This window comes from Phragmites australis, chromosome 11 (genome assembly GCF_958298935.1).
Source record: "Phragmites australis chromosome 11, lpPhrAust1.1, whole genome shotgun sequence".
Classification (NCBI taxonomy): Eukaryota; Viridiplantae; Streptophyta; class Magnoliopsida; order Poales; family Poaceae; genus Phragmites; species Phragmites australis.
In genome coordinates this window covers 4,327,675-4,349,499 of record NC_084931.1, presented here as the reverse complement: position 1 = coordinate 4,349,499, position 21,825 = coordinate 4,327,675, and the positions used below count along the sequence as shown (strand labels likewise).

The window sequence follows — 21,825 nt, the reverse complement described above, 5'->3', positions numbered from 1 at the left end:
CCGCTTGGATTGGGCTGTCCCAAAACAGGCCTAAGGAATCCACAGTTCCTCTGTGGAAAGTGTTTTGCTAGGAGCTAGAGGAGAAAAGAAATCATATTTAAATGTTCCATAGAGGGGAAACCCTTGGAGAAATTTGAGTCCATGTTTCCCCACCAAACAATAAACCCGTGAAAGAACATTTCCACGTAAGCCAGCCTTGCCATGTCAGCGAGACTAATATCCTGCGGAAATCTAGGGAAAATAATTGTTCCCTAGGTTTCTCAAAAATTGTAGGGCACGTTTCCTTTCTCGTCAAATTTACGAATCTTCCCTACTAAAATCAGGAATATTTTATTATTATATTTCCAAATTTCAAATTTTAAAAAAGACATCCATTTCAAAATTTTGCAAGAATAGATATATATCATCCTTCCAACAGACGATAGGTAGTGGGCCCTACGATCGAACGGAAAAAATTAAATGGATAGCCACGGTGGAAGTGCGATAGGTTTTTAGCGGGCGACAGAAGTTTATTCTTGCCATTCTTTAAAACGTGTGCCTATTTTTCTAAAATTTGAAAAATATAAATATAAAAAAGGGAGTTTGATACTGTTTCGACCCACGGGCCACTTTGTGTTGGGCCGGCCCTTGGTGCTCTGCTGTCTGGTGGTCCTGGCCCATCAAAGCCCAAACGGACGCGGGAACGGAACGGACTCGGTATCTGTCTCCTCGTCTGACCCGCTCCCCTTCCGTCTCGCCTTCTCCCCTGATCCGAGGCTGCCATCAATATCACCACCGCCACCAAGAACCCAATCCAATCCTGCCAGAAGAGCAAACGTTCTCTGATTGATCGATTGGTTGATCGATCGCTAGTTCTCACCATGTCTAGTGACACGGCAGCGGCGTCGCAGTCGGGCGGCGACGCGCAGCAGCAGAAGGCCGCCGGCGGCAACCGGATTCAGGTGTCCAGCTCCAAGAAGCCGCTCTTCTTCTACGTCAACCTCGCCAAGGTATCGACCAATCGATCGGCCCTGGGTTTCCTCTGTCCCTTCCTCTCCAATGGGGATTTCTTCGGCGGGAGGTGGTGCTGATGATTTCTTTCGTGTTGTGCAGAGGTATATGCAGCAGCACGGCGACGTCGAGCTCTCCGCGCTCGGGCTGGGTGCGCCTCCTCATCCTCTTTGTTGCACTCTTGATCCTTTAATTCATCTGAAAATGAGATCACATAATTCTGTCTCTGCGCGAAAGACTTGTTATGATCTCTCAAATCTGAATATTTCCTTCTCCAAAGTTATTACCTTTTGTTGTTACAAGTTGCAACTAGTGTCGCACCGTGTAAACTCTACAGTGCAGCATGATTTCGATCGAATTACGAGATACGAAACTATGATTTTTAGGTTGTTATCGTCTTCACATTAAGATGTTTGGATGGCCGAAATTGTTGCCAATTATATTGACATATTAGCGCAGACATGTTAAGCAAGATAATTAAGTCCTTTTTCACTGTTCATAAGCATGGAAGAACATATTTCGGCATTCTGCTCCCTTGAATAAATCTTTTCTACATTGTGCGAGCTGAGAGTTCACACAATAAGTTTCAACAGCTGATCTAGAATTGAAATCTGTTTGAAAGATAGTTAACACTTAACAGTGCTGTTTAATTTGCCTGCAGCGATATCTACAGTTGTCACCATTGCTGAGATTCTGAAGAACAATGGTCTTGCTGTTGAGAAGAGTATGAACTAATCTTTCTTTCTTCATCGTTCCAACATACATGTAAATATATAATTACACCGAGATAATCTCAGCTGTCTCAATATTTATGTTACTGTTGCTCGTCAACCCTCATCATACCTATGCTCTGAATTTTTTTTCTTATTTACCCCCTTAACCTGTGTAGAGATTAGGACATCCACTGTTGAAATCAATGACGAAATGAGAGGCCGGTCGCTCCAAAAGGCTAAGGTTTGAACAATTTACACCCCTGTACACTTTCTGATGATATAAACCAACCTGTTGCTTTTGCTGATTTGTTCAGTTTTCATATGACATCGTTCTCTGATCGCAAAATATTGACACCTCTGATCGCAAAATATTGACACCGAGCTCTGTCTACAGATTGAGATAGTGTTGGGAAAAACTGACAACTTCGATGAGTTGATGGCCGCTGCCGCTGGAGAGGCGGCCGTGGGCGATGGCGAGGAGCAGACCTAAAAGTTCTAGAGACTTCTTTGCCTTTTTTATCCTTTTCCCTCCTTTTGTTAAATTGGGTGATGCTGGTGCATGATGATGGATGTGTTTTGGTGTGTCACTTGTTTGGGTGTGGCATTTTTGGAACATTTATTTGATTTATTCCATTTGTCGTGCTTTGAGTAGTGTCTATGTGCAATGGTTATTTTTTGTTTGGTGGTGTTACTGAGCAGTGCACTGTTATGATATCGTACATATTAATCTGTAAGAATTGTTTGATACCGTGTTGAGTTAATTGCAAGATTAAAAAGCCAAGAACATAGATAAGTGAATTCATGCACTCTACAGCTTCGTACAGAATACAGATTAGTTGCTGCTTGACCACTTGTCAATTGTGATTGCCAATGGCATTTCAATAATTTCTACATCCCAGCAATGAGTTTTCTAAAAACATGCTTTCTGCGCATGTAGTATCCGAAAGTAAATCTGGGAAGAGGTAAATTTATCAGATCAAACTGAATACAAAAAGGGTTAAGAACTCGTGCTGCAACCTCATATCATGTGTTTCATCCAGTTCCAGCACTAGTTGATTCAAAGAAACACCAAAAGACACCCACTCTCAGAATGTCGCAAAACTGAGGACACATCTGAATGCACTTCACTCATCCTCTTCTTCGATCAGTATCTTCTTGCAAGCCTCGTAGCACATAAACGAAATCCCAGCAGCAGGCACCAACTTCATGCAGCTCGGCCCCAACCCTCTGTAAAGGCCCCCAACCCCTTCATCCTCAAGAATGCTCAGGAGAGCATGAAGCATGTTCTTGTAAACCCTCCTGCCACCAACAGCTCCAACTTGCATGTGCTTGCGTGCGACCTCGAGAGGGAATGTAGCAGTGCTTGAGATAGCTCCTGCAGCGGATCCAATGAGCAGGGTTGGAACATTGCCGACCTTGTTCGTCTTGAACATCTTCTTGTACACTTTCTTAAGGGTGTCATAGGCGAAGTAGTTGGTTGCAGCATATGGCACCACTCCGATGAGACTCGGAGTTAAGCCTCTGTAGAGCTCTGTAGCCCCTTCTTCACGAACGATTTTGACAAGCGCGTCAAGGAAGTTATCATACACACCTCTCTGCAGAATTAGAGAACAACCATTATAGCCTATCATGCGTTTCACCTCAGTAAGAAAGTTAAGTCTAGCAGTTTCAGGCAACCATATCTTCCTTGTGGGATAGCACTAACCTGTATAGTTAATCGTGTCTTAATCAATTCCAGAGGATATGTACACAGCGTTGAGCTGACACCGGCAAATGCCCCTGCCACTAGTGAAGGAGGGATTGGGACCTTTTGTTCCTCCCCAGATTTGGGGGTCAAGAACTTATTAGCTGTATCAAAAGCAAAAAGCTGCAAAATAAACCCCAAAAAAATAATCAAAACAAGCATTCAGATATTTTGATGCCAGAACACGCAACTATGTATGTCTATCCAACTATCCTACAAGGACCATCAATATATTATCATTATTATCATGCCAACATTACCAGATTCACAAAGCATCGGATGGTATCTTTAACTATGAAACCCTTAAGCCCATCTAAGACGTACAAAGCAGGTAACAAATACAACTAGGAAAAAAAAAGCAGCACAGGCCATCCATGGAACACCTACACATTTGTATAGTGCTAATTTTCAAATGTCTACTAGGCCACTCAGTCTTACAATAAGACAAGGCTAAACATCTAATGTCCTTAGGAGATATTAAAGGTCACAGAGCACTGTCATTGAGTTAAAAAAAAATGCGGCTGCAGGAAAGGGAGGGGGTGATGACATTGTGAGCACCAAGCACGCTGACCATGCATGAACGCATAATTTCTACTGGCTGAGTGGGACCAAATAGAAGGTTCAAGCTCTGCTTTCATCCATTCTTTTTTAAGAAAACTAAGTTAGGAAATGTTCAAGTGATATAATTGCATGAAGGCTATCGAAGCAGTAAAAACAACAAAAATGAAATCATAATTCTTTCCTATTGGCATCAGGATGGCACTGATATCTTTTACAATCTTTTCCACTATACAAAAAGTTAGTTCATTGGAGAGCAAACAAACACCATGCTTGCACCTTGTTTAAATAAACCGTAAGTAGTTAATTCCACAAGTTTGTGGAGTCCAGAGACTTGTTCAAGACACTTTGTCAGACCTCTGAATTTCAGGCAAAGTTCAGAGTTATCAGGTGCTGAAACGATTGAACCGGCTCAGCAACAGAAGACGGCGGGAAGAATAACGGTTCATCGACTTCACTTTGCACCAGGAATAAGGCTACAGGGACCGTTGAAATGGATAGGACGGCTCCTGTCAAAACCTTCTTTTACCGCATCTAATTACATGTATTGTCGGTAAACACTATTGTTTGTAATCGCGTTTATCGAACTATTAAGCTCATGTAATCATGGAGGCAGGCATATAAGCCTCAGAACAGATTGGAATGGATTAAGCAGACTAATCATATGCTAGAATATTCCTAGTTATCTCTTAGCTGTCTTGTTCTTTATCTTTCTGCCGAACTCGTTCGTCTGCGATTTCTGTGTTCTTCCCCAAATTCAGTAGGAATTTCGTTGTCAGATTGCTATTTTCATACCAGCTTGAGCAGCTACCATGAAAAGAGAAAAGAGCAATTCAATTGCCTATATCTAAGGTAAATTGCAAACGACTCCAAGGCGTATAAACCTCAAATTTGACTTTAGTTTTGTGTACCCAATTAATATGAAAATTTTCAAAACAAGAAATGATGAGTGAATTGCATAAAACTACAAGTATTGTGCCTAATAACAGAAAACTACAAGTATTGTGCACTAAGTTCACACAAAATCTGATTTTAATTAGATTCACCTAAAAAATGGTCTTATATTTCTCCAAAAATCCTAGAACTTTTGTGCTTGTTCCATAATCCATGTGCAACCTTTTTAATTGGATTCATCCAAAAAGTCTATGTAGTGCTACTCTTATAACTCCTAACAGTTGTTAGGGCCTCAAATGAAGCATTACAAAGGAACTCACTTTTTCACCATATAACCTAGGACTGAAAATAATTTTAGAAATTAGTCCATCATACAAAAATAATATTAGTGAATTTTCCCATATTTTTGGAATTTTATTTGAAGCCCTAGCAATTTTTAGAAGTTAAAAAATAGCCCTTTTGTGGAATTTTAGTTGAAATTCTACACAAGCTTTTTAGGTGAATCCAATTAAAATGAGTTGCACATGGATTAAGGAACACATACAAAATGTTCTAGGATTTTTGGAGAAACATAAGACAATTTTTGGGTGAATCTAATTAAAATCGGGTTTTGTGTGAAATTAGTGCACAATACTTGTAGTTTTATGTTACTGGACACAATTCTTTGTAGTTTTGTGTTACAAATGGCACGATACTTGTAGGTTTATGCAATTCACTCAAAAATGATTGCTACTTTAGAATATTAATATTTCCAGGTCTGTTTATAATTTCACTTTCAAACTCAAAATAAGTTCTAAGAAACAAAACAGATAAGTTCGTGGTGAATAACATTTGTCTTTTTCTTTTTCTTTTTTTGTTTTATTATTTGTCACGATTTCTGATTATTTTTTTACGCTTCACAAAGAACGATTCTGAAATTCAAATTTTATTCACAGGAAGAGTAGATTGAGAACTACATTAGAATTTTGTTTTGCAAAAGTTTTTCATGTTGATGCCCAAACAGAATGTAAGCATGATTGCACCATAACCGGTGGTTGCAGTTGATATGTTCCCTCTTTTATATATGACGTTAATCAATGCTTATACTAGCTTGAAGTCAATGGTGCAAGAAGATCCTAGTAACGTACAACCTACCTAAGGAAAACTGAAAAAAAATGTTTTGATAAACTCAGGTTATAAGTCTTAACCGTTAAGTTTCCAATAATGAAAAGGTAGATTATTCTTGATATGTCTAAGACAGGCTAAAAGGGCGAAAAAAACTAGTAATAGTTTTTCTTGTAGATGGTACTTAAGCCTAAAACACCAACAAAAGTATGCTATCCTATTGGTCTTAGCTTATGCTTATCTGAATGATAAACCTAAGTGTTTTGCCACATATGCTTCAAGCATGGGGAAATTTAGACATTGCATTGTGTCAATAGGTGGAAACATAGCAAGGAAGTGAACATGAACTGCAAGTAGGACTAATGATGCTGAATTTTGGAATCATGGATCAGTTTCTCACCTCAATTGCTTTGCTTGGCGCTACTCGGATGACGTTGACAAAGTTACCACGGAATAGCCCTGTCCATCCTTCATGCTTCATGATAGACTGGAACACCTCCGTCGTCGAATTCCCATTACTCCCAACCATCAAATGTGTCCTAATAGTCTCCAAAGGCGCGACAGTAGTCCTCGACACCGCGCCCGCGATTGCCCCGCTGATCAGCCTCTTGAGGTGACGATTCCCAACCTTAATCTTGAGCTTCACAACTTTCTTATTCCCCTTCTCCCTCAACTCCTCACCTTCCCCTGGCAGAGGTGTCTCAACAACACGGTGCCCAACCTCCGGTGAGACGTACTTCATGTACGGGTCCCTTGGAGTGTCCGGCGATGGGGGGCTAGAGGAAGACCCAGGGAATCCGACCCCTACCTGCTGGCCCATGCTGGCGAAGAGGCCGGTGGGCGGGTGGAAGGACTGGTGGAGGGTCCATGAGAGGTTGAACCTAGCATCACCATCCACGCCGTAAGGTGCCGCCGGTGGGAGGGCTAGGAAGCAGCAGGCCCAATCCGCCGCCGCCGCCGCCTCAGCGCATTGCATTCGCGCGCCGCCGCTCTTCCTGCTCATCGGCGCGGCCTGGTTTCTTGAATCAACAGGATGTGGGTGTTGTGCCGGCCCCTCACCTACAAGAGGACCAACTACAAAGAACTTGTGCTGCCTGCTGCGAAAAGGAAGCCGACGGCAATTGATTCAATAGGCGTGGCGTGGAAAAGAAGCGGAGAGGAGAATCTTGGGCAGGAAAAAGTGCTATTTTTTTCAGCGGCACCCGTCCAAATCCACTCCACTAGCGCAGAAAAGAACCGATTTCCAGGCTCAAACCCCACACCCAACGAACAGGAATGGCAACACAATTGGTAAAGAATCAATCTGCAACAAAAGGAAAGGGTAAGGAACTAAAGATGAGGCTTTTTTTTTTCTCCGGCGTGATTGGAAATTACGCTGGCGTTGGACTGGGAGCGGTGGCGATTATCAACTTACAGATTGGAAATCAAGCGCGCCTTTTTCTCCTCGTTTACCTCGCCTTGCGTTTCTTGGCCGCCGCCGCCGCCGCCCCCGCCCCCGCCCCCGCCCCCGCGGGAGAGGAGGGAGAGCAGCGGGTCAGGGAGGGAGTCGAAAGCGGCAGCACCAACGCGACGCACTTTTGTTGCCTTTTTCTTGACTTGCTACTGCTTCTCCTCGTCCTCCATTCAAGTGATTGTAACACTCTAGCTGTGCTCCTACTGTTCCGTGATTCACCACAAGAAGTCAAGAACTGGGACTAGAAAATTTCTTTTTTCTTTACAAATTTATGCTCGCGAAGCGGTGAAAGGCTGACGGTGACGGGTGAGTGAGGGTAGACCGTAGACAGCAGCCACCACGTTATTATTTGTTGGATCTTTGCTTGGATCTTGGTCAATGATGGTGCGTTGGGTGGGTGGAAGAAGGCACTCAAATAAATATCGCATAAATATTTGTCGTTGAGATGGTTGGTAAGCGAGACAATATCACATATTCACATGACAGTTACGCAAGTTTTACAGAGCTTCCAAACTAGCTTTTTAATAAAGTTAGAGGAGATTTGTTAAACTGTAGTTAGTAGTTTTTAAATTAAAAGTGATTTTTTAAATGAACTATATGGCAGCTGAAAAAAAATCTGCTTCATCTAAATCATTTATTCTCACAGAATTATTTTCTCCATAAAATTTACCCTAAATAATCATTTTTAATCATAAAATTATTTTTAAAAATCAATTTCTCAAAAAAATAGATCAAAAGCCATTGTATCATGACCTAGAAATGGTACTAAGCGTTTTTTTGCCACAAAGGAATTATTTTGGTCTACTATTTGTCACTAAGCCAAAAATCATCTCACTTCTGTCACTCATTTGTACTAGCTGAGAGGGAAAAAAACAAAAGTGAAATGTCATCATTGCTTAGTGGCAAAAAAAACTTCCTGTTTCATTTGCTTAGGCTCCAATTGCAATGCAACAACGTTATAGAAAAATTTCTAGACCTATGATTGTACCTGGAGAATTTCAACATCTAATAAAAATAGAATAGTTTCTCATAAATTTATATACTTCATATAATATGTCATAAAATAGCTTGGATGGTGTTCCTACACAAATTAGCAACCACTCTTTACTACCACTCTTTACTTCATATAATATGTCATAAAATAACTTTATTTTTACATACTCTTTACTACCTCACATTCCTAGCTCAATTCATAATATGTGCTAACTACTGAAAACTAATTGTAAGATTATAGTTGTAATGCTCGATATTCACTTAGACATATTACAACAATAAATTCAATCGCTGTCACTAAACTGAATTTTGTTCGGCTGCATCTCTGCACTTCCACGGTAGATTCAGCCGTGCCACGCCCTAACCGCTCCAAACCATCCATCACAAGAAAAATCAAGAGAGAAAAACAGCGAGGCATGCAAGAATAGAACCGGATAATACTGCTCTTGTCGCTACGTGCCACGTGGTGGCTAGACGTGTGCCTCTCTCTGCGTTCAGCTGCCAAAGGCCATTCCTGTCTCTCTCTCTCTCTCTCTCTCTCTCTCTCTCCCTATCTCTCTCCCCTTTTTCTTGCTCATGTGGTTTGAATCGGTCGGCGTCTGTCCAATCGGTCTGACACATGTCACGGGCGAATGAACACGAGTTTGGAACGACGAACGAGCGAGTAATTCAAGTACATGGCGCATAAAATATTTAGAACGTGTGTTTTAAGACCGACTCCAACGGGGACGACAAATGTGCCGACGAAAAGATTCGTCTTTTGCCTATCGGGAGCAGGGGCATCAGTCTCCAACAGTTTCGGTTTTCAGTGAATAGGAATACAGCGGGTGTGAGCAGAGGCAAATATGCTGATGGAAAAGAGAGCATGAGAGGAACAGCACAGTAATGGAAGTTAGAAATAGGTAGCCGTTGAAGATGAAAAAAATAGAGAATATTGTAATAGTGTTAGGAGATGTTATAATAGTATTATAGAAAACTAATTTTTAGAGTTACTACTGGAGATAGCCTAAAAGAAAATTTTAAAATTAGACAACATACGTGATGTATTTACAGAAATAGACAATATATCGTCGTATTTACAATTTTAGCATCTGTATTCGGCACTTTATTTACCGAAAATTAACTTTCGGTATACCATACCCTAAAAATAGTCATATTCGGAACATAGGATGTCGAATATGGCACTGTAGCACCGTATTCGGCACACGATATGCCGAAAATAGGGCTACAGTGCCATATTCAGCCCACACCGGTCGTAAACAGTGTCGCGCATGAACAGTAACAGCAGTGTGTTTGAATTTCGTTTTCCCTCTTCTTCAAAACGGTGGTCTTCTATTAATCCAAAAATTTTAAAACTTTTTTTTGTGTTCCATAATCCATGTGCAACCCATTTTAATTGGATTCAAAAAAAACCTTTATATATTTAAAACTAAAATTCTCCAAAAAAAATTATTTTATAACTTGTAACAATTATTAGTATCTCAAATAAATTCCCAAAAATCTAGAAAAATTTACTAATATTTTTCTTATGTGATGGACTAATTTCTAAAATTATTCCTAGCCCTAGGTTATATGATGAAAAAGTGAGTTCATTTGTAATGCTCCATTTATATGCATTTTTATAATTTCATTTGATATTCTCTTTTTAATTCAATTTGAATAAAAATAAATTTAAACATGCACAAAACCTACAATCAAGGGGTAAGTTTACCAAAAATGAATCGTAACCAACTCAGTATCTTTCTGACATACTTGAAAGTGCATCTAGCCCATATGTGTGATTTTGGTAATTAATGACAATACATATGGACTAACAATGTTGTTGAGATTGTTAATAGAGTTTTATGGACTAACTCATGTGCTATGTGTTTAAGAATGAGTGGGGTTAGGTTCTATATGAAGATTGACAATATACGTGAAGGCTAATAAGTTACTTGTGGAGATCAAGTAACTTAAGATATAAATGTTGTCATTTAGGTTTTATGTACTAATCCATGTGCTTTGTGCTTAAAAGTGAGTTGGGGTTAGGATCTATAAGAAGGCATAAGTTGAATTGAAATCACATATGCCAAGAGTGAAGAACAAAAATGGACTCCATATATGAAAAAGTGAATTCCTTGAAGATGTCGAATACAAAGTGGTTTTCTATGGCAAGACGGTGAAGGGCAAGCAAGACTCGACTGTGATGGACTATCCGGTGGTGAAGGGCAAGCAAATGGCTTGGCGCCGAAGGACCAAGGCGATGGTGAAGAGCGAGTGAAGCTTTGCGCCAATGGACCGTATAAGGCCATGAGAAGCTATGAGTAATTCGCATCAATCACATGAAGAATCAAGAAAAGATGAAGTGAAGAATATATAGAAGTTGGCAACCCTCAAGGTTTGAATGAAAGAAGCGGTACTTAAAAGTTTTCAAATGCTCAAAGCGGTTGAAACGAGTTTTATCTTTGAATTTGAGTATAGGTATGCCGCACTATTAAAAGGAATGCAACGTGAGCTAATTGTCGCGTCTCAGTGCTCAAGAGTTCCCAACCAAGCCTAAAGTGAGAGTTTCTTGTTAAGAGTCTGAAGCGGAAAGTGTGGAAGTGTCTAAAATGGGTTTTAGAGTGTTCCTAGTTTGGTCCTATGTGTTTTAGGTTATGAATTCAATTGGGATGTGTAGCCCTCTGAATAAGCTTTCCATAGACTCCAAAATCGTCGAAATCGGACTCCGGGATCAAAAGTTATCGCCGTTTTTCGGAGGTCAGCTGTGCTGTGGCCAGAGACTCCGGTGAAGTCCGGACACTCAGGTACCTGGAATGGCGGGAGACTCCGGTGAAGTCCAGATACTCCGGTACTTGGAGTGGCCGGAGACTCCGGGAAGTCTCCAGGGCTGTTTTCTGTGTTAAGTGCCGACCGATGACTCCGGTGTAGGCCGGATACTCCGGTAAAGTCCAGAAAAGAACATAACGGCTAGTTCTTACACGTTCGGTTACCGTTCTGACGCCGTTTTTGAAATTGAGACCGGATACTCCGGTGTTCACCGGAAACTCCGGGGTAGGTGTGTCAAAACAGTAACAGCTAGTTCTTTGGAGTGGGCTATTTATACCCCACTCACCCCATCCTTTGGGGTTGCTGCAAGGGCAAGAAAAGAACATCCTCTAGAGCCAAAAGAACTCCCTCCCACTCCTTTCTAGTGTGTGATTTGAGAAGAAAAGTGAGTTGGGTTGAGAGATTGGAAGATTGAGTGCATGTGAGCTAAAATCCAATCTTAAGCACTTGAGTTCTTGATAAGAAGTTATCGAAGCGTTTGTTACTTTTTGAGGTGAAGCCTCCTAGCCGGCTAGGTGTCGCCGGTGAGCTCCCGTGCTTGTGGTGAGCCACGGGAAAGTTTGTGAAGGTCGATCTCGCCTCCGGAAGGGAAGAGATCAAGTTAGTGGAAGCCAAGCTCAAATGTGACCGAGCTTGGAGAGGAAAGCGGTTGAAAGAGATCTGGCTCGTTGGAGCTTCCTCAACGGAGACGTAGGATTCACTGTGGTGAATCCGAACTTCGGGAAATAAATTTTGTGTCTCTTCTATTGTTTCTTTACTTTTGAGTTCTTGCTCAAATCTTTATGCATATTGTTCGATCTACTTGTTTGCGTGTATTTGAGTGTAGGTTCTCCGTGGATCTACTTGGAATCATCTCCGGGAACACACGACATCACTTGGTTTGAGCTAGAACTCTCTATCCATCCTTTATATTCACTTTTGGTCTCTGTTCTGTACAGAAACCAGAGAATCCGGTCTTCACCGGAGTTTCCGGACTTGTACAACCCGGAGAATCCGGTCTTCACCGGAGTATCCGGTAAACAGTAATTTCAGGCATATGAACAGTGATTTCAGCATTTTTCAATTTAAGTTTTATTGAATATCTCTCGCTAGATTAGAGTAATTTTTGTCACCTTAGGATTGTAATTTTCACATTAATTTAGGGTGATTGTGCACTAGTTGAGCCTAGCATATTTAGGTTTTTCACTTGTGAAAAAACCCATTAGTTTATATTCCGCTGCAAGTTTAGGCCAACGGTAAAATGGTTGAATTTTTGTAAAAACGCCTATTCACGACCCCCCTCTAGGTGACATCATTGTCCTTTCAATACTCCGCGACGGACATATTATTTTTTTTGTGTTTTGATAGGTTTATAGATAGAATTAACAAATATATCGAATGTATCCATACATTACATAAGTAGCATCTCAAATTAATGAATATATCGAATTGTCCGTACAGAAGCTAGAAACACAATCGCAGACCACACAAGATAGCACATTACTAGCATCCATCCATCAATACTTACCAAAATGATGATCAATATTTGAAATATAGTTTTCATAGTATCCACTCCACGTCCTATGAGATGGGAAAAAAATAGTATAATACCATATTATGCATATAAATTAGTTGTAGAAAGTAAATTACCATCAGCTTTAGTACCATCAGCTTCTATCGAGGTGATTACATTTGGTTGTATTGTACTTCTCGATGGACATGAGCATCATTCCTTATGTAGATAGCAACTCAGTCTTAAACTCTACCCAATTTTACCTCGTCCATACAGAAGTAGTTGGCCATTATCCTTGCAATATGGTATAAAACTCAGAGTCTTGTCACTCATAAACCCACTGAATAGGAGGTTGTGACTGAGTGTTGGGGGCAGGATAGTGGTATGAATATGATCCAAAACTACTCTTCATTCCATAGTTGTTGTAAGAGCTCGCACTATCTTATGGTCCATTATGACCACCCTGTGCACAATATGTATGCGGCCTCGATATGATATGCCTTTGTGAGGATAATGCATCGTGTTCCTGGCCCTATGTGGCATAAGTAAACTGACTCTCACAAGTGGACTGCACGGGAACAACAGCAGAGGATGGGTGTGAAGGAGCACTGCTTGCCTGATCGTCATCGTCACCGCTATCTATATTTGAGCTGTTATCATTAGACTTTTGGTAAGTTGGGCTCTTCGAGCCACTATGCGTGTCTTTGCATTCTTTCCCTTCACACTCCATAGCCCGATGTCAATCCTCTGCTGCACAGAGAATTTTGCTACAGAAATATTATAATCTTTAACACTTAGTGGCTCCCTAGTTGAAGATGCCCTCCTAAGCATCATCTTTAAAATATTGCCTCCTCTTGCACTTTCACTGCCACCTCCCTGCTCGTAGGAATCACCTGTCCTCCTCCTGAATCTCTTCCTCCTTCCTAGGCTAAGCCATGGCATGCTACACTTGTTTCTCTTCCATCTCCTTATTATCGCTTGTCAAATCTACGTGGGTAGCCGCCTCTTGCCTCTGAAGTCTCTCCTCAGACCTTCCCTTCTTCTTATCTTTTGTACTATCAAGCTCATGCCCGAAGTAATCACGCATATCTGGAGTCGCCTTATTGTAACTTATAACATTTGATCTGCGCCCTACCAAATATTCTTTCAACCTTGTGGCACCAACACCTCTCTTTTACTTCTTGCAGTAATTACACCTAAACTCCGGGTACAAGTTGTCCCCGTGCTCCCGCACCACATCTCTATCCGCCATCAATTACTGCAAAACAACATATATCATTCTATTAGCACTCCAAAAGTTCACATTATCTTCAACACTTACACATATACTAGCTTGCAACACTAAATAAACGTTGAACAAAACCAAGTAATAGGCGTTAACAAATGTTATCCGACACTAACAAACCCTAATGAACTAAAAACGGACCATAACCGACACTAACCACTTGGAACCAACACTAACCGACCGAACAAGATTGATAACCAACCACAAATCGACGAATAACGAGCGAATATGGAGAAAATGCGATCGATATTGAATAAATTGAACCCTAACTAAATTGCCCGGGACCACAAACTAATAACTGACTGCATAACATTAAAAATTGGACTATTTTAGCGGCTTACCAAGCGGTTAACTCAAAATTCGTCGGCAGGATATCGGTTTTTGCATCTAAAACCATGAATACTGGAGAAGGTCGGTCAGTATGTGTCGTATATGTTGCGATTTTTGACCTTGCACTCGCGGATTTCCTCGGGCAGGTGACGCATCTGGCCAGGTGGGCGGGTGGTCAGGGGGGTTAAAGCTGCTCGGGGAGCCACGGAGGTTCAGGAGCAAGAGGATAAGCTCATCCCGTTTTATCCATCAAGCTGAGCCGAAGCGGGCCATTTGTACTGTATATTCGGCATGTTACGGTCTTTTTTCAATCATCAATGTTTGAGCACATAATTCCTGAAGCAAATGACATTTGTTTTGAATTTTTTCACATAGTCTTAAAATTGTCTCTAGTTTTTTTAAAGGAATTTTTTATTTTTTAAATCCAATTTGAACCTTTTAAATTCAAATACGAATTTCGGTCACATCACAAATTCAGAGCCCACCGGTTTGATCAAATTTCATGATATCCGACTAGTTTTCGTCGAATTTTCGAACCGTATCCTTACTCTGAATCCTGATTTGCTTTGGAACTTGGGCATTTTACATGCATCCGTACACTGTTCTAATTCTTAAATGGTTTTGCAGCGGTGACACTCGGAAGGCCTTTTTTACGTTACTGGGCCTGTTTTGAACGGGATCGTATGGCCCCGAACTGCGATCATGGTCCATTTCAAACTGAGAGCAGTGAAAGGTCACGCTTCAGAAATCAGAATGCTGCTCGGCAGAGTGGTTGGTTGGACGTTTACTCACTTTAGTTCTCATAAATAAAGAACAGTTTAGAATAGATCTAGAGTGGTTGATACTTCTTACTCTGTGTTTGTTTTGCATATATAAATGTACATTACATGGGAACATGCAGGTATGGCGCACCCGAAGCTGCTTGACCCTGAGGTGGATGTTAGGTATCATTCGTACCGAATCGTGATGCAGGCTAAGGAGCTCCTGGTACTACAACCTCGTGTGCCAGCAGCTCATGAGGATTGCCTATCTATAAGGACCCATCACACCAATACGGGGCACTTACTGCTTTTCCCGTTGGATTCCGAGGTTTGTCCATTTTACATTTAACGTTTCATCCTGACTTTTATTGTTATTCGTCACTAACTGTATTATGTTTGCAGATTGCGTCCTGTTGGCCTATTTTCGTTATGCCAGCTGGTGGAGGTGGACACGTTGGTGGGGCCTCGGAGGCAGCCAAGCGGTTTAGGTACGACAGGGACCTCCTCGTAGCCCTTGTCGACAGATGGCATCTCGAGATGCACATGTTCCACCTCCCGTGCGGCGAGATGACGCCCAAGCTCGCGGATGTCCCGCTCCTGATGGGCCTACCTTGTGTGGGTGCTACTGTTAGGGCTAGGGATGTGGCCGTGGGCTGGCGCGATGAGATGCTGGCCCGCTTCTCCATCATTGAACGAAAGGACGGCGTATCCCTGTTCCGACCTTTTCCAGGGACCGAGAAGCACAACCCGACGAAGGCATTTCTTGTTCAGTTTATTGTACGTATGTCTCGTACTATTTTCTCATGTCTATTACGTTACTAACGCAATAAGATATTGGTACTTGTTCATTTTTTTACAGGCTAACAACATCCACCCTCAAGCAGGCAATGAGGACGTCTCCCGCTACCTGAAGGCGTACCTCATGTGGTTATTCAGTTGGGTCATGTTCACCGAGACTCACGACAACACGATCTCGAGGAGCATGATCCCCTACACCAGAGATGTTGCAGACGTCGACCCTAAGAGGTCCCGCAATACAGCTAGGCTTTAGTTGTGCTGACTGCGACGTATCGCGGACTGTGCAACGACTGAATGAGGACCGACATCAACGCGATCCTGACCGGGTGTCCCCTGCTACTTCATATGTGGTCGTACAAGCACATCAACATCAACAGGCCCGTTATCGACCATAGCGTGTACCAGTTCGCTGCGAACGACGTCGATGGCTCGACCATGGGGTCCTTGTGATGCAGACGTAGGGTGAGTGCTATTCTACTTGTGTACGTATATATTCATTACGGATATATTTTTGTTTCTCTAACTTAGTTTGGTTGTATAGCCGAGTTGGTCCAACGTGCAGCCACACCGCGCATACTCGGACTTTGTTCACCAGTTCGATGAGCTGATGGTGGACCGTGTTCGTAGGACTCCGTACACGAAGGCCGAGGTACATCAGCGTGCCCCGCTTGGACTTTCGGTGCTCTGATTATGTGATCGGGGGTACTGGCTCACAACTTGCGCCTTCAACTTTGACATCTACGTGAAGGAGTACGCACCGCATCGCGTGATGCGGCAGTTCTAAAAGTTCCAAGCGTTCCGCTACAAGTGGCTACGTTGGTGCGTAACGTTGTAATTGCATTTTCATTCGACACTCTTCTGCACATGTTTTCACGTATATTTATTTTTACAGGTTTACACGAAGGGGGCTCATTTCGCAAGTACGTTTGCGTCGCGTGTGCAACGGTGGGTTGATGAATGGGACCAAGCTGTCAAGCACGTCGTCGATGAGGATCAGCCACACTTTGATGAGGTGTACGCATAACACTATGCGAGTACATATTTACACATCGGCTGAGCTTTCACGCCACGTGGCAGACGTGCGCGACACGTACCCGACGCACAGGGACTAGGTGCATTCTCTTGAGGTACAAATAACACTATGCAAGTATGTGAAAGTGCATCTAGCCTCTATGTGTGGTTTTAGTAATTAATGACAATACTTATGGACTAACAATGATGTTGAGTTTGTTAGTAGGTTGTTTCATAGGTGATGCATGGATGAGAGATATGCATGAGCTCTAGGTAAATAGGGAGATTGAAAATGCATCAAGATGAATAAGCTCTAGGTGATGCTCGGGTAAGTGATGACAATGCCTATGGACTAACAATCATATTGAGAATTGCTATTAGGTTATTCCATAGGAGATGCATAAATGATGAAGCATGGATTCTTTGAGAAATATCATGAGTTCAAAGAATTGCATCAAAAGTCATTGAGATTTTAGTGATGCTCATAAGAAGAAGAAGAAGCTCAATAAGAATGGCAATAAAGTTGAAGGCTAAGTTACTTGTGGAGATCAAGTAACTAAAGGTATGACTTGTTAATAGAGTTTTATGGACTAACCCGTGTGCTATGTGTTTAAGAGTGAGTGGGGTTAGATTCTATATGAAGATTGACAATATGCATGAAGGCTAATAAATTACTTGTGGAGATCAAATAACTTAAGGTATAAATGTTGGCGCCGAAGGACCAAGGCGGTGGTGAATAGCGAGTAAAAGCTTTGCGCCGATGGACCATGCGAGGCCATGGGAAGCTATGGATGATTCACATCAATCATATGAAGAATCAAGAAGAGATGGAGTAAAGAATATATGAAAGTTGGCAACCCTCAAGGTTTGAAAAAAAGAAGCGGTACTTGAAAGTTTTTCAAAAGCTCAAAGTGGTTCAAACGAGTTTTATCTTTGAATTTGAGTATAGGTATACCGCACTATTAAGAGGGATACAACGTGAGCTAATTGTCACGTCTCAGTGCTCAAGAGTTCCCAACCAAACCCAAAGTGAGAGTTTCTTGTTAAGAGTTCGAAGCGGAAAGTGTGGAAGTGTCCAAAATGGGTTTTGGAGTGTTCCTAATTTGATTCTATGTGTTTTAGGTCATGAACTCAGTTGGGATGTGTATGCCTCTGAATAAGCTTTCCATAGACTCCAAAATCGTCGAAATCGGATTCCGGGATCAAAAGTTATCGTCGTTTTTCGGAGGTCAGTTGTGCAGTACTCGGAGACTCCGGTGAAGACCGGATTCTCCGATACCTGGAGTGGCCGGAGACTTCGGTGTAGGTCGGATACTCCGGTAATATCCAGAAAAGAGCCTAACGGCTAGTATTTTGAAGTGGGCTATTTATACCCCACTCACCCCATCCTTTGGGGCTGCTGTAAGGGGCACGAAAGAACACATTTCTAGAGCCAAAAGAACATCTCCCACTCCATTCTAGTGTGTGATTTGAGAAAAAAAGTGAGTTGGGTTGAGTGATTGGAAGATTGAGTGCATGTGAGCTAAAATCCAATCTTGAGCACTTGAGTTCTTGACAAGAAGTTCTCGAAGCGTTTGTTACTCTTGGAGGTGAAGCCTCCTAGTCGGCTAGGTGTCACCGGTGAGCTCCCGTGCTTGTAGTGAGCCGCGGGAAAGTTTGTGAATGGCTCGATTTCGCCTCCGCAAGGAAAGAAATCAAGAGTGGATCGAGGAAAGCGGTTGAAAGAGATCCGGCTCGTTGGAGCTTCCTCAACGGAGACATAGGATTCACTATGGTGAATCCGAACTTCGGGAAACAAATCTTGTGTCTCCTCTCTTGTTTCTTTACTTTTGAGTTCTTGTTCAAATCTTTGTGCATATTGTTCGATCTACTTTTTTGTGTGTATTTGAGTGTAGGTTCTCCATGGAGCTACTTGTAATCATCTCTGGAAACACACGACATCACTTGGTTTGAGCTAGAACTCTCTACCCATCCTTTATATTCAGTTTCGTGCTCAGTTCTGTACAGAATCCGAATTTTACCGGAGATTCTAGACCTGCACAACCCGGAGACTCCGGTCTTCACCGGAGTATCCAGTAAACATTAATTTCAGGTATATGAACAGTGTTTTCAACCTTTTTCAATTTATGTTTTATTGCCCATCTCTTGCTAGATTAGAGTAATTTTTGTCACCTTAGGATTGTAATTTCCATACTTATTTAGGGTGATTATGCACTAGTTGAGCCTAGCATATTTAGGTTTTTCACTTGTGAAAACCCCGTTAGTTTATATTCCGCTGCAAGTTTAGACCAACGGTAAAAGGGGACGAATTTTTGTAAAAACGTCTATTCAACCCCCCCTCTAGGCGACATCATTTTCCTTTCAGTATGTATTTACTATAATAGATGGTAAAAAAACTATTTAATTAACAGAATGTTTCCTTTGTAGAGGGACATACTGTGTCAGATTGATGCTGAGGCACGTGCGTCGAAGCTGCGGTTCGATAGTGGCGGCGAGGTCCCAAGGGTGGAGATGAGCCCGACGTTTGGCCGCATTATCCGTAATGTGGCCAATGTCTTCGAGTCGATGAGCTACAATTTGTCCTCAAACGTTACGACGGGACCATGAGTGTCAGCACATAACCCGTCATGCCCGTCCGCCACCTTCACCGAGTCGTCGCACCCACTGGTTTGTCCGAGCTTCGATGTTGACCCGTCGAGGACGTCTTGGACCCTGGCTTCCTATTTGACCCCTACTACGGCGAGACATTCCTTCACCGGGGCTGGTCACCTCTTCTACGCCACCATCGGGGTGACACACCCTTACTTTGCAGACCTAGCTCCTTCGAGTTTTCGTGTCCTCGGCTTAGGTACGATACTTGCTTCATGCATAATAATTTGTAGTTGTGAAGAATACAAAATTTATTTTTTCGAACAATTGTAGTTGTGAAGCACTATTAGCATAGAACCCGGTACGAAGGTTACATACGCTGACAAATATTACATGCAACATAAGGTTTATCATCACTGCGTGAAAGAACCCTAACCATAAATAGATGATGACATCACTAACTAAACAAATGTCGACAAATTTTACATCAAAGATTACTCATACAATTTTACATCGAAGAACTAAACAAATATCGATAAATTTACATCGGACCAAAATTTTCAAAACAATAACCACTGCAAATAACTATTTGTATAACTGACATTTCTCGTCAAATGAATGTGCAATTTTTTTTAAACTGCCGTATAAAAAAAAGTTAGATTAAAAAAATAAAATTTATATACATATATCACTCGTTCAACTGGTAAGATTAATTTCTCGTCCGCTAAATAAGCTATATAAATGTTTTACGTGTTTAACGGGTAAGAACAAGATCCAGCAAAAACCAGCAGTTGTACCGTTACTATCCCGATCCCAAAAATCTTTCCACACGTGACAACGTGCAACCAACACGTGAACTATTGTAGCTGTAACATAGGTATATGGTAATTTTTTTCTGAAATTTTTTTTAAACCTCTGAACAAACTCTTCTCATAACTTTTGCTCAAAACTTTTTTAACTTTTGATTGAAACTTTTTTAATCAAATTTCCTTATTAACTTTTACTGAAAACATTTTTAACTAATTTCCGAAAAAGAGAAGAACGGGACGCTTTCGGGAGATTGGGCGCTGGCGTCGTGGCGCGCGCTAATTAGCCGTGTCCATCCCGATCCGAACGCAAGAATGGGGGTAAAAACGCAAACGGAAGCAGATTTATTTGTTGATCCGAAGAAAAGTACACCGCCGTCGCACCAATCCATGGAGGATTGAGGGACGTCGTAGATGCGCGTGCACCTCGCTCCCACTCCCCGGCAGGGAGGAGAGGACGGATCAGCCCTGTGGCGAGGCAGAGGAGTTGTTGGCGCGCGGCACCTCGGTGGTCGCCGCGGCCTTGGGGCACCGGTCGTGGCCGTACCAGATGCCGTCCGGCAGCGGGTCGCCGAAGTAGAAGGTGGCCTTGGCGGCGCCGGGGCCCGGCTCGAGGACCTGCACCCACTCGGGCGCCCAGCCGTCGCGGCCGTCGCGGCGGAGGTTGAGGTAGCAGACGCCGTACCCGCAGGGCCCCGCGACGCGGAACGTGTCCGTGGCGCACCGCTCCAGCGCGTTGCCACCGGAGGGCAGCCGCGGCGCTTGGACCTCGTTGCGGTACGCGTCGCCGAACGCGACGCTGACGGCGTCCGACGTCCGCCGCGGCGACGCGCAGCTCGTCTTCACCTTCAGCGTGTACGTGCACGCCCGTCTCCCGCTCCCGCCGGCCGCCGCCGCCGCCGCCTGTGCGACGGTGCGCCCGCCCACGCATAAACCACACGTTAGCTCGCTGGTTGCTACCACTAGCTAGTTGCTAGGTAATGCGTTGTGTCCAAGAACTCACGGTGCGGCTGTCTCGGGCGAGCGCGACGGAGGAAGGGGGCGCGAGAAGGAGTAGGACGGCGAGCACCAGCGGCGCCAGACGACGCGCGGCCACGGCAGCACCGGGAAACTCCATTATTGCCGGTGATGGCAACGCCGGAACTCGAAGGACGCGGGACGCAGCCGGGCGGTGAAGTAGGCAGGCAGGCGAAGGATATGTGCGAGTGCGACGATGGCGTGTCGGGGACCAGATGCGTCTGGCCTGCCACACTGGCTGCAGGCGAGAGGACTGACGCCGACGGCTCTCTTGCTGCTCTGCCAGGCGGCACGGGCCTCGTGTCCAAGTGGTGGTGGTCCAGCTTCGCGGACACGCACCGCGCTCTATCCACCGTTGCAAAGGGGAAGGCTCGGCATTCGGAATAAAAAACATGAACAAAAGAACGGGGGCATTCCGAGAATTGAACTCGGGACCTCTCGCACCCTAAGCGAGAATCATACCACTAGACCAAATGCCC

General features: G+C 43.1%; 3 protein-coding genes and 1 non-coding gene across 4 annotated transcripts; 1 reads left to right on the top strand and 3 right to left on the bottom strand.

Moving 5' to 3' along the window:
- The first annotated feature begins 716 nt into the window (after positions 1–716).
- On the top strand, positions 717–2,354 carry LOC133884399 (uncharacterized protein At2g34160-like). Its single transcript, XM_062323795.1, has 5 exons — positions 717–989; positions 1,093–1,141; positions 1,652–1,714; positions 1,880–1,944; positions 2,098–2,354. The coding sequence occupies exons 1-5, from the start codon at positions 861–863 to the stop codon at positions 2,191–2,193; spliced, it is 402 nt and encodes a 133-aa protein (XP_062179779.1). The 5' UTR covers positions 717–860; the 3' UTR covers positions 2,194–2,354.
- Positions 2,355–2,522: 168 nt separating this feature from the next.
- LOC133884398 (adenine nucleotide transporter BT1, chloroplastic/mitochondrial-like) lies at positions 2,523–7,702 on the bottom strand. The gene is made up of 4 exons (XM_062323794.1): positions 7,418–7,702; positions 6,404–7,306; positions 3,409–3,570; positions 2,523–3,298 (listed from the first exon to the last, which is right to left on the bottom strand). Exons 2-4 carry the CDS (start codon positions 7,004–7,006, stop codon positions 2,828–2,830), a joined length of 1,236 nt encoding a protein of 411 aa, XP_062179778.1. The 5' UTR covers positions 7,007–7,306; positions 7,418–7,702; the 3' UTR covers positions 2,523–2,827.
- Positions 7,703–20,647: 12,945 nt separating this feature from the next.
- Positions 20,648–21,675, bottom strand: LOC133885189 (embryo-specific protein ATS3A-like). The gene is made up of 2 exons (XM_062324863.1): positions 21,333–21,675; positions 20,648–21,232 (listed from the first exon to the last, which is right to left on the bottom strand). Exons 1-2 carry the CDS (start codon positions 21,444–21,446, stop codon positions 20,792–20,794), a joined length of 555 nt encoding a protein of 184 aa, XP_062180847.1. The 5' UTR covers positions 21,447–21,675; the 3' UTR covers positions 20,648–20,791.
- Positions 21,676–21,753: 78 nt separating this feature from the next.
- Positions 21,754–21,825, bottom strand: TRNAP-AGG (transfer RNA proline (anticodon AGG)). Its single transcript has one exon. It is a non-coding gene; the product is annotated as a tRNA-Pro (tRNA).

Coding starts and splice junctions, on each gene's coding strand:
- LOC133884399 (XM_062323795.1), top strand. CDS start 861: ATGTCTAGTGACACGGCAGCGGCGTCGCAGTCGGGCGGCGACGCGCAG. Junction 990..1,092: donor TCTACGTCAACCTCGCCAAG/GTATCGACCAAT, acceptor CGTGTTGTGCAG/AGGTATATGCAGCAGCACGG. Junction 1,715..1,879: donor TGGTCTTGCTGTTGAGAAGA/GTATGAACTAAT, acceptor TAACCTGTGTAG/AGATTAGGACATCCACTGTT.
- LOC133884398 (XM_062323794.1), bottom strand. CDS start 7,006: ATGAGCAGGAAGAGCGGCGGCGCGCGAATGCAATGCGCTGAGGCGGCG. Junction 3,571..6,403: donor CGCCAAGCAAAGCAATTGAG/GTGAGAAACTGA, acceptor TTTATTTTGCAG/CTTTTTGCTTTTGATACAGC. Junction 3,299..3,408: donor AGACACGATTAACTATACAG/GTTAGTGCTATC, acceptor CTAATTCTGCAG/AGAGGTGTGTATGATAACTT.
- LOC133885189 (XM_062324863.1), bottom strand. CDS start 21,446: ATGGAGTTTCCCGGTGCTGCCGTGGCCGCGCGTCGTCTGGCGCCGCTG. Junction 21,233..21,332: donor TCGCCCGAGACAGCCGCACC/GTGAGTTCTTGG, acceptor ACCGTCGCACAG/GCGGCGGCGGCGGCGGCCGG.